Source organism: Crotalus tigris, unplaced genomic scaffold, assembly GCF_016545835.1.
Source record: "Crotalus tigris isolate CLP2741 ecotype Arizona unplaced genomic scaffold, ASM1654583v1 scf7180000023687.2574627, whole genome shotgun sequence".
Lineage (NCBI taxonomy): Eukaryota > Metazoa > Chordata > Lepidosauria > Squamata > Viperidae > Crotalus > Crotalus tigris.
The window spans coordinates 451724-466549 of NW_024100118.1; the positions used below are offsets into that span (position 1 = coordinate 451724).

General features: G+C 37.5%; 1 protein-coding gene across 2 annotated transcripts; it reads left to right on the forward strand.

Annotated features, from left to right (window-relative positions):
* Nucleotides 1–141: 141 nt before the first annotated feature.
* On the forward strand, nucleotides 142–10407 carry ANKRA2 (ankyrin repeat family A member 2). 2 transcript variants are annotated; one of them, XM_039320763.1, is made up of 9 exons: nucleotides 142–667; nucleotides 1433–1816; nucleotides 3120–3278; nucleotides 5449–5514; nucleotides 6813–6910; nucleotides 7516–7641; nucleotides 8647–8713; nucleotides 8944–9024; nucleotides 9980–10407. In XM_039320763.1, exons 2-9 carry the CDS (start codon nucleotides 1525–1527, stop codon nucleotides 10033–10035), a joined length of 945 nt encoding a protein of 314 aa, XP_039176697.1. In that variant the 5' UTR covers nucleotides 142–667; nucleotides 1433–1524; the 3' UTR covers nucleotides 10036–10407. The 2 variants fall into 2 exon arrangements, with proteins under 2 accessions (XP_039176697.1, XP_039176698.1); XM_039320764.1 differs by having other exon boundaries at nucleotides 142–598.
* The last annotated feature ends 4419 nt before the right edge of the window (nucleotides 10408–14826 follow it).

Consider the following 14826-nt stretch of genomic DNA (forward strand, 5'->3'; position numbering starts at 1 on the left):
ATTCGCGTCGGCTCTCGCCCTTCTTTCCGCTTTCTTTTTGATTCGGCCAGAAGAGGGCAGAATAAGCCGGAGGGAAGCTCTTCGCAATTCCTGCCCGTTGTCGACCAATCTTTGTGTAGGGTGTTGCATTGCTTTAAATTTTCTCCACTGCGTATACAAGGAAGCAGGGGATAGAAGAAGAGGTTGTGAAGACTAAGCAGACTAAACCCTTGTCCCGGGCTCTCGAACTGTTTCTGAGCTTCAACCCTCCAGGAAACCACGAGAGGGCAGCAAGGAAACAACTAAGTCTAGTATCTGCTGCCGCGTGTTGCCCTCTCGTGGTCTTCTGGAGGCTTGCAGTCCAGATGAGGTAATCGTAGCAGCAGAGACGGCCCTCGTTTCTGTGCTCTTCGGCGGAAGTGACGTCATGGAACGGAATAACAACAGCAGCGGATTGGCGTGCAATGTGAGAAACGAACTGAGACAATGGAGTTGAAAGAAGGCGAGGTGGAAGAGGAGGAATTCGGCGACCTGTGGAAGTGAAGCCGGAGAGACGGTGAACAGAAGCGTCTGCGCCATACAAGAGTCTAGTGGCGAAATTTAGATCGGAAAGACCCAGGTCAGCTTAAGTCGGGGCTGTGAACGTGGGGTTGCTCCTTCTGCAGCCCACTGGATGCTGGTTCTGCAGGTGAGGTCTTCTTACGGAGGCGCCAGGTTAGATTCTATGAACTTGAATCATATTTAGGCTATCTAAATTGGTTGTCATTGCCGCATTATGCGGCAACAAATTAAGTTAGCGATGTCCGTTGGAAAGAAATAGTGATTTCGCGTTTCAGTTCATAGGGAGGCTTCTTGAATAAAGGAAAATACAATGAGATGAGGACCCAGACCGTTGGGGACAATAGGCTGACTCTGTAAACTGCTTAGAGAGATCTGTAAAGTACTGTGAAGTAGTATATAAGTCTTAAGTTCTATTATGAAATGTATGTTCCATGTATGTTCTATAAGCTGTCTTCGTTTATGTTTTTTGTAAAAAGGTGGAACTTAAATTTACTTTTTATTGAAGATAAATGTCATGTTTGGGAGGCATTAACCCATTAGCCCTGCATTTGGTGAAATCTGTAATGCTACAGCAGCGATACTGGCAAAGAGAAGTCACCTAAAGTACTCTGCCACTGATGATTAATATGTAGATAACTCTATGTTTATAAATTTTATAACTGTTTATGAAAAGAGGCCCTTCTCAATTTTTAAGACCTCCTACCTTGGGCTGATTCCCCTGTAACATAGTAGAAATCTGATTTGAGTAGAGCTTGGTATAGAAATTTTAGAAGCTATTTTTGGATTTTCTGCATTATTCAGAATTAGTTTTTTATAGTGATGATTGCTACTTTTTGCACAGTAAACTGAGTTAGTGTCACAATGTTTTAATTTACTGATATTTTGTTCCCAGCTATAGATTATTAGAAATCACAAACACTGATACTGAAAAAGAGAATACATCAAATACCTTGAGAAACAAATTACATAATTGAAATTCAGATCATGGAGTCCTCAACCAATCTAGATGCTGATACCCAGCTAATTGTGGAAGATTGTGCTGGCACCTTTAGCCTGTCTCATATGCCAGATATTAAAGTTGAACATCACCACCTTGAGTCCAGTGTGGAAGAAGGACCACCTCAGAGTGTTGCCATGGGAATGAAATTCATTTTGCCCAATAGGTTTGATATGAATGTGTGTTCTCGATTTGTCAAATCATTAAATGAAGAGGAGAGCAAAAATATTCAAGATCAGGTGAACTCTGATCTTGAAGTCGCTTCAGTATTATTTAAAGGTCAGTTTTTAATTTTTTCTTCAAGGATAATGCTACCAAAGCAAATGAATAGATGGGTGCAATTGAACACTGTACATTTTTCTTATAAAAAATAGACTTACATTTGGTTTGAAGTTCTATCTTATGTGACCCAACATTTTTTTCTGTTTTCATTATTGATATGTATTTATCTCATATAAATAAATATACACATATAAACGAGTAATGAAAACTTTTTATAAACTCAAGGCAGCAATTATATCTAGTACTTCTTCCTCCTATTTTCCACTTTTGTGGAAAATTTGTCATTGTTCCACCATTCTTATATGTAAAGTGGACCGAACTTTCCATGTTTATGGATTTACTTAATATTTGGTGTCAGACATATAAACAACTCAGGTATAAAAAAATGTCCTTCTATTTTCTATTATGATTGGGTCAGTCCAATCAAAATACTACGTAGAGTAATATTTATTTCATATGGTTGTCCATCTCGCTCTGGGTGGGGAAACAAAATTTAAATAAAAGCAATTAAAATAAGGCAAACATTAAAATATATGGCAGCTGAGAATAAAGCATCTGTTATGATGACTACATTAGCTACAAAACAGGTCTCTGCATACACTTGTGGTCCCAATCATACTGGTCGTATTTCATCCCAAACTGTCAGATGAAACCATTTCATCCCAGTGGTTTCATGTACGTTATAAACAAGAGGGGAGAAAGATCCAAGCCCTGAAGCATCTCACAAGAAGAGACTGAGGATTGGCCCTCTCCCCTCTTATTAACAACAACTGAAACCTACCTTCCCCTGAGGAAGGAGGGAACCAACCCAGCACAATGCCACCCACCGCTAATTCCCAGAGCAGGTCCGGAAGAAGACCATGACCGGTACCATTGAAAACAGCTGAAAGGTTAAGGATGGATGGTATGCCCCCATCCCACTCCCACTCTAGGTCATCCAAGAATGTGATCAGTGCCGTCTTTGTCCCATACTCTGGCCAGAATCCTGATTAAATGTTTCCTTCAGTCAAGTATTTAGAATATGACAAGTCAGCATCCAAAAATATTTTAGCAGGTTAGGTTCAGTCAAGCATATCATGAATATTGTCTAAATACTCTTGATTTTCATTCAGCTGGGTGAATCTGTGATTTATTTAGCATTTTACATGATTCTTCCTAACTGCAAACATTGAGCACAGGATAAGCTCTGTCTTTTGATGTTGTTTCTTAAGACAAGAACTGATGTTATCTGAATAAAGCATGAAACAACTACATTCTTTTGAACAATAAAATATTGTTATACGATTATTTTTTTGTCTAGCTGAGTGCAATATCCACACTTCTCCTTCTCCTGGGATTCAAGTGAGACACGTCTATACCCCATCAACTACTAAGCATTTTTCACCTATCAAGCAGTCAACTACCTTAACTAACAAGCACAGAGGAAATGAAGTCTCTACAACACCTTTGCTTGTAAACTGTACGTGTTTCTCTGTAGAAAGAATAAGTTTGGGAACAGTCCCAGAAATTCATATTGATACAGAAGTCCTCAAGAGCCTTCAAGCTGCTATGGCTGTTTTGTACCACAGATCCAGAGAAGTGCTTTACCAATTGAAGAGAATATATGTAAGCCTTTAAAACTTCTTAAGTAAATTAAAAGACCAAGTAGCCCAAGGAAGAAAAACAGAAGTCCTACAACATACAGTGTAAGAACTAAATTAGCATTATACAAGAGAAGTAAGCAGAAGACTGGCAGAGGATATCCATTGCTACCATCTAAGTATAAATGTATCTCCCGATGCATGAACAGACTCGACCATAGTTTTAACTGAGAAACTGAGCATCCTAAACCAAGCTAAATCCAAAATAACTAGGGAATTCCTTTAAACTGGCATTCAGATAATCAGGCATCAGTAGATCCATATAGATAGTCCTCAACTTACAACCAGTTGCTTAGTGACTGTTTGAAGTTATGATGGACCTACCTTGGGAATATGATGTTTCCCCAAAAATGAGACCCTGTCTTCTTTTAGCCTCCAAAAGAGACACCAGGTCTTATTTTTGGGGGGGGGATGTCCTACCTGTTTACCTTAGGACAGTTGCAGCCAGGCTTCCCACATCCCAACACCTGCCTCACCGGCCCACTTCTTTTGTGCCGCCCACATGTGTCGCCCCTGGTCTCCATTTCATCATCATAGACCTTCAGGAAAGCCTTCTACAGCCAAGAAATGAGCTCTGGATTGACATGCGCGGTGCCCCCTGGCTTCCATTTTGCCATCAGAGGTCCCTCCAAAACTCATTTCTCGACTGCAGAGGCTTTTCCTGAAGGCCTCTGATGGTGAAACGGAGGCTGGGGTGATGCATGCGAGCGGTAACGAGTGGCTGCAAAAGAAGTAGACCGATGAGGTGAGGCAGGTGTCAAGGCATGGGAGGCCTGGCTGCAACTGTCCTAAGTGGGTGCGGGATGTGTGGAGCAGCTCCACCCCCCCATCCCCGCCCTAGCTTGATTTTTATCCATGTGCCTCACCCCATCTCGTGCAACCAGGTGCAATGGAGTGGGCAGGATCTTAAGTAGGGTTTATTTTGGGAGTGGGGCTTATATTGGGCGCATGTGTAAAAATCTAGAGCTTATTTTCGGGAAAACATGGTATCTGTAATCTATATTAAAAATTCCAGCTGTTTTACACACACAGCAATCATATGACAGAATTTCAGGCACTTGGCAACTTGGCTGCATTTATGGCCATTTGCAGCTCCCCACAGTCATTTGACCACATTTTAGTTTTGCCAAAAACCAGCACTTCTGGGTTTGGGCAAAACCAAGCAATAGTGAACCATTGGTTTACTTAACAACTGCAGCAAAAAGGCTGTAAAATCAGGTTGGTCATGTGATTAACTCATTTTATAATTGTCACAACTTATGACCATGATGAGCAGGCTCCACTACAGTCATAAACTGTCTGTAAAGATAAATCACATTTACAGAGCATTTAAAAGAGAAAATTAAAAAGCTAAGAAGGAAACAAAAAGACCAGGAATATCCTGTTCAGTAGCCAATAACCAGATAAATAGGAATTAATTCCAGACAAGCAGAAAACAATACCGTAATTAACAAACTACCAGGAAGAAGACTACATCTCCATCAACAGTGGCAGTGGAAGCTACTGTCTATAAATGGAAACACACACACCCCCACTAGCATTGATGCTATCTAGTTAGATAATATATCTGCAAGCAAACAACCAAACTCAGGGAGTGTCAAGAATTCCATACAAGTGCTTTACTCATGAAAGATATAATTGTAAGATTTGTACAGCCATATTGCTTTATAACAATGAAAGATACAGCCATATTGCTTTATAACTGAAAGATTGTTGAAGTGAAGCTCTCACTTCCTTAATACATCTCCTTCTGTCAGTACCCAACCCTTGTGGTTGGCTTCATATACCAGATCAACATGTGAATTGGTGGGGCTTGGTTATAATTCAGTGTGTAAACCTGAGTGATTTGTATAATAAATGTAGGTAAAGACAAACCATATTTTAGTACAGTGTGTAGTATAAACCTAATTTATGTGGCTATGGTATTATTCCTGGTTATGCATAGAATTCACTGAATTGTTATATGGTTTTCTGTTGTTGCCTTTGCAGCTCTGTCTGTTCACCAGCTGGCAGCTCAGGGAGAAATGTTGTACTTAGCTACACGTATAGAACAAGGTAAGAATTGGTCTCTGGATTTGTGTGGGTCTTTTTGGCTGGGATAATAGGGTGCTAGATGGGGTTTGTGCTGGGGCTCTTTTTTAAAGAAAGTTTCCATTTCTTCCTTGCATCCATTCTCTTTTTCTCCAGTTACTTTGAAATAAGTTTGAAGCTACTTTCATTTAATTAATCATGTCAAATCATTTTATATCAGCATTGATACAAATACTCACCGGCTCAAGGTTGACTCAGCCTTCCATCCTTCCGAGGTAGGTAAAATGAGGACCCAGATTGTTGGGGGCAATGTAAATATATATATACATTGCTTACTGGTGTACACCGCTTAGAGCAGCGTTTCTCAACGTTTGTGTGACGGCGACCCCCGTCACACGGATGTGGCGCCGCCCCCACGTGCGGCGCGCATGCGCGGCACCACCCCCTGAGGGGGGAAAATGGCGGATCGCGTTGTTTGGCGACCCCCGTAAAATGGTCGTTCGACCCCAAATGGGGTCGCGACCCATAGGTTGAGAACCGCTGGCTTAGAGAGTGCTTGCACTTAAAGCGGTATATAAGTCTCATAAATAAATAAATAAATACTGATACTTATAACTATGTGTCAGTATTGCAAAAGCAAAAGATTTAAAAGCAGTAGATAGAGTAGGGTTAAGGGGCTTCTACATTTTTTCTTTGGGAAAATGTATTTATTAGCAAACCTTTTCTGTAGTACTATGAAATTATTATCCAAGGTATCCTGTAATTTTGGTGAATCATTTGACATGAGCAAAAGAACATGCTCCTAATAGAAGAGTTTTGCCTGTATTGTATAAGCTTCTTTTCATGCCATTATTATTCAGTTCTGACAGTATTTGCTATAACGTTGCTTAAATTACAGTGTTATCATCAATAATTTTGTTTCTTACCTTTAAAATCAATCTGTGCACCTTTCAGACGACCATTTGATGAATGTAAACAACTAATAATAAATGTTTTAGAATGTTTATATTTTTAATTTCACCAAGAAATTCTTCTTCGGATTTTTTTGTGGTATAGAACTACTGTAGGAATATATAAGAAAAGATTTTTATCTAATTAAATCATAATTTATTTAAACTAAAAAGAAAAACAGAAAAAGCTGTTTTAACATGTCAAACTGATTATGTACCTTAGACGTGGTTGAATCATGGGCCAAATATAGCTGGGAGTATATATTGCAACCCCCAAGTACTATGAATGGGATGCAGGTTTTGGCAGCAGTTTGGGTAATTTGGGGGCAGAATAAGTGGAAAGATAGTTGACCTGTGTGTTTTGTCAAACAGAAAATGTTATCAATCATATGGATGAAGAAGGTTTTACTCCTCTAATGTGGGCTGCAGCTCATGGGCAAATCGCAGTAGTAGAATTTCTACTCCAAAATGTAAGTGAAACTGTATTGTATTTTATACATGTCTAATGATGCTACAAACAAGTATGTTTCTTTCCATCTTGAACATAAATTGTTCAATAAAATTTAAAGAAGTTGTACCACTACCAACAGAAAATATAAAAACTTAGAAATGAATATGCAGGTGTTGCGAATGTAGCCTGCATGCCAAACTTCAGATTCACAAGCCACATCCTTATGAGTGAAAATGGTCTCCTTGTCTAGTACAGAGCAAGATTTTCTAGCTTAAAATATTCCTGTTCTAAAAGAGGGATAGTGGGAAATATAATGAGTGAAGATATGTGATTCTTTCGGAACATAAAGGTTATTATTAATAAAAACTGTCTGAAGAGCCAGATTTAAGAAGCAATTATTTTAAACTGCAACAGAGGAAGAATTATGCATAAAGAAGAAAGGGTGGCTCATTCAAGCAAATTATTCCTTGGCTGCTTAGAGATGTTGTACTCATTTTAAAGAAGCAAATAGCTATATGTTATAATGGGGGTTTGATCCTTGGACTTAGGAGACCATTTGATTGACCCATGGGTTGCACACATGAATGATCTTGTTAATGAAACCAATGCTGTTTTTCCTGACAGGGTGCAGACCCACAAATCTTGGGGAAAGGTCGAGAGAGTGCACTGTCGTTAGCATGTAGTAAAGGATATACAGACATTGTCAAGATGCTACTGGATTGTGGAGTTGATGTAAATGAATATGACTGGGTAAGTTTCTCAGTGGGAGTGCAGGTGCCATATGTAACATTGTGAACTTATTCTATCTATCTATCTATCTATCTATCTATCTATCTATCTATCTATCTATCTATCATCATATTTTAAAATTGCCTATCTCTCTCACAGACAGAGGCTTGGGAACATATCACAGCACTAGATAAGCCACTAGTAGAGCATAAAGGGTGACTGTCCTTGTTTCAGTTTCTGTTCTTTATATGATACTCGTTGTTTTGTGAATAGTTGATATGGTAAATTGAATTGTACAAACATATTTGACTTTATTTTCTTTGACTGTATAATTCAGGGTTTTGGCTCTTCATACTAATCAAAATGGCTAAGTTAATTTTCAAGGTTTAGTTGTGTTAGGGTTAGTTGGATGCCATCAAGTTAAGCTTGACACAGTGACTAGATAGATGAAGGCTTGCCATTTTAATGTATGTGGCAGAATTTTTCTACAATATTCCTACAATGTATTTGATCTTGTCCGTCCCTTTTATCTGCTTCTTCCTCTTCTTTTTCTTCTAGCCTTCCTAATTAATCTTGGGAAAGACTGCCCATTACGTTTTGTTTTTCTGCAATTTCTGCTCTCTGTCATCTTATAAAACCATTGGAATACCAGAATGGCAACTGCTTTGGCCTGTTTTAATTCCCAAGCACTTTCCTCTTGTTATTGTCCCAGGATCTGAGGGCAATTTGTGGCTTGTAGTTCCTTCCCCATTCCTTGTGGCCATGACACCCGAATGCTTCCTGCAATATTCTAGTCAGCAGGCCGAGTTGCAGCCCAGCTATAGGAAAGCCACCTAACTAGTAGGTGCAAGCTAAAGTCTATGTCATACACAAAAAATCTCTTTCTGTTGCTTTACAGACATGATTTGATAAGAAAAGGATTAATTGGGCCTATATAATACACTTTGCTGATAAACTAAATTAAAGTTTTGGGGCTAATGTTTTTATCATTAAGCTGTGCAAAAATAATATTTTTTTTCTCCTCAGAATGGTGGTACACCCTTGCTCTATGCTGTTCATGGGAATCATGTGAAATGTGTCAAAATACTCTTAGGTAATTATTATTAATACAAATAAAACCTTTAGTGCTCAAACTGTGTGCTGTGGCAGTGAACTCACAGGGATAGTGTGGGGTATTTTGCTAAATAAATAGAACTGTTAGTGTGTTCATCACTGGAACAACATAGGAGCATTGTGAAGCAAGAAAGTTTGGGAACTTTTAGATTAACCAATGAGATTAACAATGCATGTACATACTCCTAAATGTCGTTTTGTTTTAAATAGAACATGGTGCTGATCCAACTGTAGAAACGGATTCTGGATATAATTCTATGGATCTTGCTGTAGCCTTGGGCCATCGTAGTGGTGAGAATTCAAGCACTTTTTAACATGCTGCTGCAGTCCTTTTTACTGTCAATTGATTAATTTAACCATTTTTTATTTTTTTATTTTTAATTAGTTTTATTCATTTATAAAATAAAATGTGAAAATACAAAGCAAATAGTATGGGACAACAGTAGAGAAAGCAAAAACAAAAAAAAGTGTGATGAAAGGGAGGGGAAGAAATAAAAGACATTGACTTCTGACTCTCGTTTAACCACTTAATAGGTTTGTTATGAGTATGTGAATAGGCATTTTGGAACCATGACCTGTTAAATCAGAAGTCCTCCCAAGTGTTTCTTGCTGCTTCTTTAAAGAACAGCATTCTTTACTATTTACATAGCTAAGCAAAGTTAAATATTATGTGCCTCAATTCCCTTTTAATGTGAAAATAAAAATCTTTTTATGTTTCCTAATGTTGTAAATTGCTTTATTTGTTTGTAAAACCAGGTATTTCTCCAATACCTGGTTATAGTACAGCATGTTCAAGAGATGACACAGTGGAACTTGCTTAATCTAAAAAACCATCCGATGTGTGACTGCGTAAAGCACACACATGTATTTGCTTGTAGCTATGTCATTATCAGTGCAGAAGCTTGGGAACAATCTATTACTCCTAACAGTGCACCCAAACAGCAATCCTTATTTTTTTCCATATAGAGGTGAAGGGTAGAAAATCCGGTATCTTGTTGCATCAGGGAGTCTAAACATTTTCCCCAACATCGCTAACCACAGCCACTCAGAATTAAGTGTAGTACTAGGTATAACTTGGTTTTTTTTCTTCACAAGTATAGCCAATTGTTATTGGAGACTGATAGGTGTGTGCATAATGCAAATACCAACTATTACAAAATCTCACTGTAGTCCTCACATCTTTCAGTGCTTTTAGAAGAGTCTCCAGTTAAAGATTGAATACTAACGACGTTTTCCTCTATTTCAGTTCAACAGGTTATTGAGACTCATTTATTAACACTCCTTCAAAATATCAAGGAATAATATTATAGCTATGGAATAAAAGAAGAAATGGACTTCATTTGAATACTGATCAGTACAAAAGTATTTTTTAATTGGTAACTTAGTCCATTCCTCATTCTTACTACTTACTAAATGTGCTTGAAATTGTTAGTGGCATGCATATTTAGCAGTTGATTATAAGTAGAAGAAACTGCCTTTTGTCCCAGCAAACTTTTCCTGTACCATAGTGCTGGTTTATTGTTCCAATATTTCATAGTAGGGTCTATGACCATGGTGGTGAACCTATGGCACACGTGCCACAGGTGGCACGCCGCGCCCTCTCTGGGGGCACGTGCGCCATCGCCCTGGTCCTAGGCCTTCAGCTGGGTTTTATAAAACCTTTTTGCTTTAGGCCTCCACCGCCGTGTGCAAAAAAAAAAGGTTCAATCAATCAATCAATTTCAACTTCTCAAGGGGGAAAAAAAAGATCTCGCAAAGTTGGAATTGATTGAACTTTTTAGTCCCACCCAGTCTGCCATTACTACCGCAGCCATGCCCACCCAACTGGCCACACCCACCCAATGGGCCACGCCCACCCAGCACTCAATGATACATAAGTGGGTTTTGAGTTGCAGTTTGGGCACTAATCTCTAAAAGGTTCGCCATCACAGGTCTATGACATTAGAATTTCTGTTTCATTGTTTAAGATACAAGAATGGGTAATAATGACACAGCACTTGAAAGCTGAGTTCAGGAAAAATTTATGGAATTTATTCAAGCCATTTTTTTTTCTTTTGAGTAATATTTTAGGTGAACCATTTTCATTTGAGTGATGTTCATAGATGTTTAAAATTCATACTTATCCTATTTCTATTTCATGTATGCACTTGAAAAAAGAAATTGTAAAGTACTATGACAATATACAAAATTATATCCCATCCTGATGTATGATTTATTTTATACATTTCAAGTTGATAGCAAGATAGTTTTTCAGACTGTATTAATCCAATACACTATTTTGATTCAGTTGGTGCCAACTATAATGTGTAGTTCATGTAGCTATTTATTTTCATGTATAGACAACAGTCAGTTCTTTGCTATTTTAAATAGGGGTTTTTTTATGTTTACAACTGACTTCTAAAATCTTAGAAGAACAGACTTTTTATGCAAATAGCTTGTTTTATTTCAGTGCCGCTATTGAAATATACTGGTTTAACATGCTTTTCTAATATAGCTTAAGTATTTGAACTGGATAGAGAAATAATATATACACAAAAACAAAAATATAGCTGACTGAAGCTATAACCTGGAATGACTGAAAAAATTATTAACATTAACACACTATTACAATTAAAAAGATTGGTGTTTTAATTAAGAGCCACCTAAAATAAATGTATCTTACTGTAGTGCTTGTTCAAAGCCTTCTGTTTTAGGAATGTTATAAAAAATATTGACCACTAAATGAAATTACTCTGGATTGTAACAAATTTGCCACCCATGCATTGATATTATCCTGAATATTAATTATCTTTATTTCATGTTAAATGGAATTGTTAATTCTCACATTAAAACTCAAAAAGCATGAGGTAAGCATGTTTCATTGAAAATACAGACATATGCCTCTAAACTACTGTAGGGAAATTGTGCAATACTTAACATATGGCAGATTCGCCTACTATGAGAGTCTTTACTAGCCAAAGAGAATCATTTAGATTCTGCTACTTATTTTTTAGGTAGCTGAAAATGTGTGTACCTCTCAATTTGTATTTAATATGCTATGTGTTATTATATTCTCAAGCCTTTTGAGATAAAATACTGTTTTGATTTTATAGAATTGTGACTTGAAAGGAAATTTACATTTTTAAACTGTTTTGGGAGTGTTATTTTATATAAAGTACAAATTGTGTTTTTGAGCTGTTGTCTATCATGATCTTTTTAAATCTGTTTTGTATTGTATTTTTAGAAAGAGCTTTACCTCAGTATTTATAACTAGCAGCAAGCTACATGTTGCTGTTATTCCATACTTCCATTTCACCATTAAATAGTATAGAAGTTATAAGTTTTTTTCCTGTAGATCACTGAAATTGTTAAAGATGTCAGAAAACCATTTGCACACAGTATTCATTACCATGTAAATAAAAATACATAAAATAAGTCATGTTGATAATTTGTCTTCTGCAATAGCATGTTGAAGACTGCAGTTCTGGCCCTGGGAGTTTTATTGAAAAAAGCTAGACAGCACCAACAGTTATAGATATTTGGTAAAATAGATGCAATTCCTGCCACTACCCATATTTGTAGTAGTTGGTAAATGGCACTGTTGAATACTTTCCTACTGTATAACCTTCCCAGTCAGACTGCAATCTTAAGAACTTATCTACAGTAGTCAATTTTTAAAAGCATATTGTTAAAAATGGGATGCTCTATACCAGGGGTCCCCAACCCCGGTTCATGGACCAGCACTGGTCCACGCAAACAAGCAAAGCCCCATCTGCAGGATGCACGTGAAACCACACACACACACACACCCGTCTGCAGAAAACCTCTCTCCACGGAACCGGTCCCTGGTGCCAAGTTTGGGGGCCTCTGTTCTATACTACATGCATTAATTGCTTTTTTGCATTATAATTAAGGTAAATAGAAGGATTGGTCCATTACTTCATTATTGGCAATATGAAACTGATTTGCCATGACCTTCCAGGAAATTATTTCAACTTTTCCATGCAGCCTGTATGTTCTGGGTTTTCCTGCTGATCTTTCATACAAATAGTATATAAGTTGGACTATTTAGCCATGGACTAGAGTAATTACTATCTCTAAAAAAGAACACTTATTTACGTGTCATTTTAGAGCATAGCAGAGATGTCAAATGATTCATCTTGCCTGTGCCTACCTTTTTTAAATAATCTAAGGACTGAAATACAGATTCCTACACCAGTCTTTTGTCCAAGCACCAGTACAGCTGATGAACTACAACTGTTATTTTATCTAAAAATCAAGATTCATTCAACCAAAAGACAACTTCCAGCACATGTGAACATTGTGTTTATGTTTACTGTACCTTTATACCTGTGAGATACTAATGTCCAAATAATTGCTTCAAATTCAGTATTGTTTGCATCTAGACAGAATGAACATAATTCTACTGCTGAAGATCCAATTATTCAAGACAACATATACTCATTTGGTGCTTTGTTAACAAACTGCTGTCTTAAAAGTAAAAGCAAAGTGGAAACCAGAACAGCTTCTGATGGTAGTAGTTGTATCTATTGATGTGTAGTGATTTTGAACAATTCTTTATATTAACTTCCACATGGAAAGGGGAACGGCAATAATTGCTGTAAAGAATAATTAAAACAAATCACCCTACCACTAAAATCTCAGCAACTCCCAAGATTATTCCTGATAATTTGAAAGTCTATTGTAGATACCTTTAGGCCAGTGTTTCTCAACCTTGACAATTTTAAGGCATGTGGACTTCAACTCCCAGAATTCCACAGCCAGCAATGCTGGCTGTGGAATTCTGGGAGTTGAAGTCCACATGCCTTAAAATTGTCAAGGTTGAGAAACACTGCTTTAGGCTCACCTGAAGCCCATGACCTTATTCTTCTGCATTGTCCAAACTTTATAAATGTGCTACTAAACAAAGATCATACTGTACATACATATTCATTTAAATGTACAGGTATAGTATAGGTGGTACCTTGCCCAATAGTAGCAACTGTGAGAGGAATTTCGGGGTCCTAGTGGACAATCACTTAAATATGAGCCAGCAGTGTGCTAGAGCTGCCAAAAAACCACAGTGCTAGGCTGCATTAACAGGGATAGAATCAAGATCATGTGAAGTGTTAATACCACTTTACAATGCCTTGGTAAAGCCACACTTGGAATACTGCATCCAGTTTTGGTCACCACGATGTAAAAAAGATGTTGAGACTCTAGAAAGAGTATAAAGAGCAACAGATGATCAGGGGACTGGAGGCTAAAACAAGGAACAGTTGCTGGAATTGTGTATATCTAGTTTAATGAAGAGAAGGACGAGGGGTGACATGATAGCCATGTTCCAATATCTCAGGGGTTGCCACAAAGAAGAGAGAGTCAAGCTATTCTCCAAAGCACCTGAAGGCAGGACAAGAAGCAACGGATGGAAACTAGCCAAAGGGAGAAGCAACTTAGAACTAAGAAGAAATTTTCTGACAGAATTGATCAGTGGAACAACCTGCCTCCAGAAGCTGTGAATGCTCCAACACTGGAAGTTTTTAAGAAGAAACTGGATAGCCATTTGTCTTAAATGATATAGGGTTTGCTGCCTGAGCAGGAGGTTGGTCTAGATGACCTCCAAGGTCCCTTCCAGTTTTATCATTATTATTAAATAAATAAACTTGGAGGAAAAAATTTAAAGTTTGCCTTCTACATTTTAGGCTTTTCAACATCAATCAGATTTTTTCTCCTATAATTCCCATATAATATAGATAGATGCCCTGCTGTTAAGAACTTGGGAGAGTTGAAATCCAGCATATCAAGAGGAGACCCAGTGAAGGTTATGTTAAACCAAATATGAAACCTTTAACTAAATGGTTAGTGTCAGCCTATCTATAACATTTAGTAATCTAACCTGTCTTTTATCCAGATAAAATCTGAACCACCATCAATAATCTAGTTGTGAACTGAAATCCATTTCAATTTGTTGGCATAAATCATAATAGGTAATGCAAAAAAAGTGGCTCTGGAAGATCTTAAGTTATTATCAAAGTAAGATTTAAAGCCAAAAACCTTCATTTCCCACCATTATCACAAGTAACTTTTAATTATATACAAAAAATACCAGTAAAG

What these genes read in the sequence shown, in the direction of transcription:
- ANKRA2 (XM_039320763.1), top strand. Translation starts at nt 1,525, where the DNA reads ATGGAGTCCTCAACCAATCTAGATGCTGATACCCAGCTAATTGTGGAA. An exon ending in TAGAATTTCTACTCCAAAAT is followed by an intron (nt 6,911 to 7,515) that starts GTAAGTGAAACT and finishes TTTTCCTGACAG; the next exon opens with GGTGCAGACCCACAAATCTT. An exon ending in ATGTAAATGAATATGACTGG is followed by an intron (nt 7,642 to 8,646) that starts GTAAGTTTCTCA and finishes TTTTCTCCTCAG; the next exon opens with AATGGTGGTACACCCTTGCT.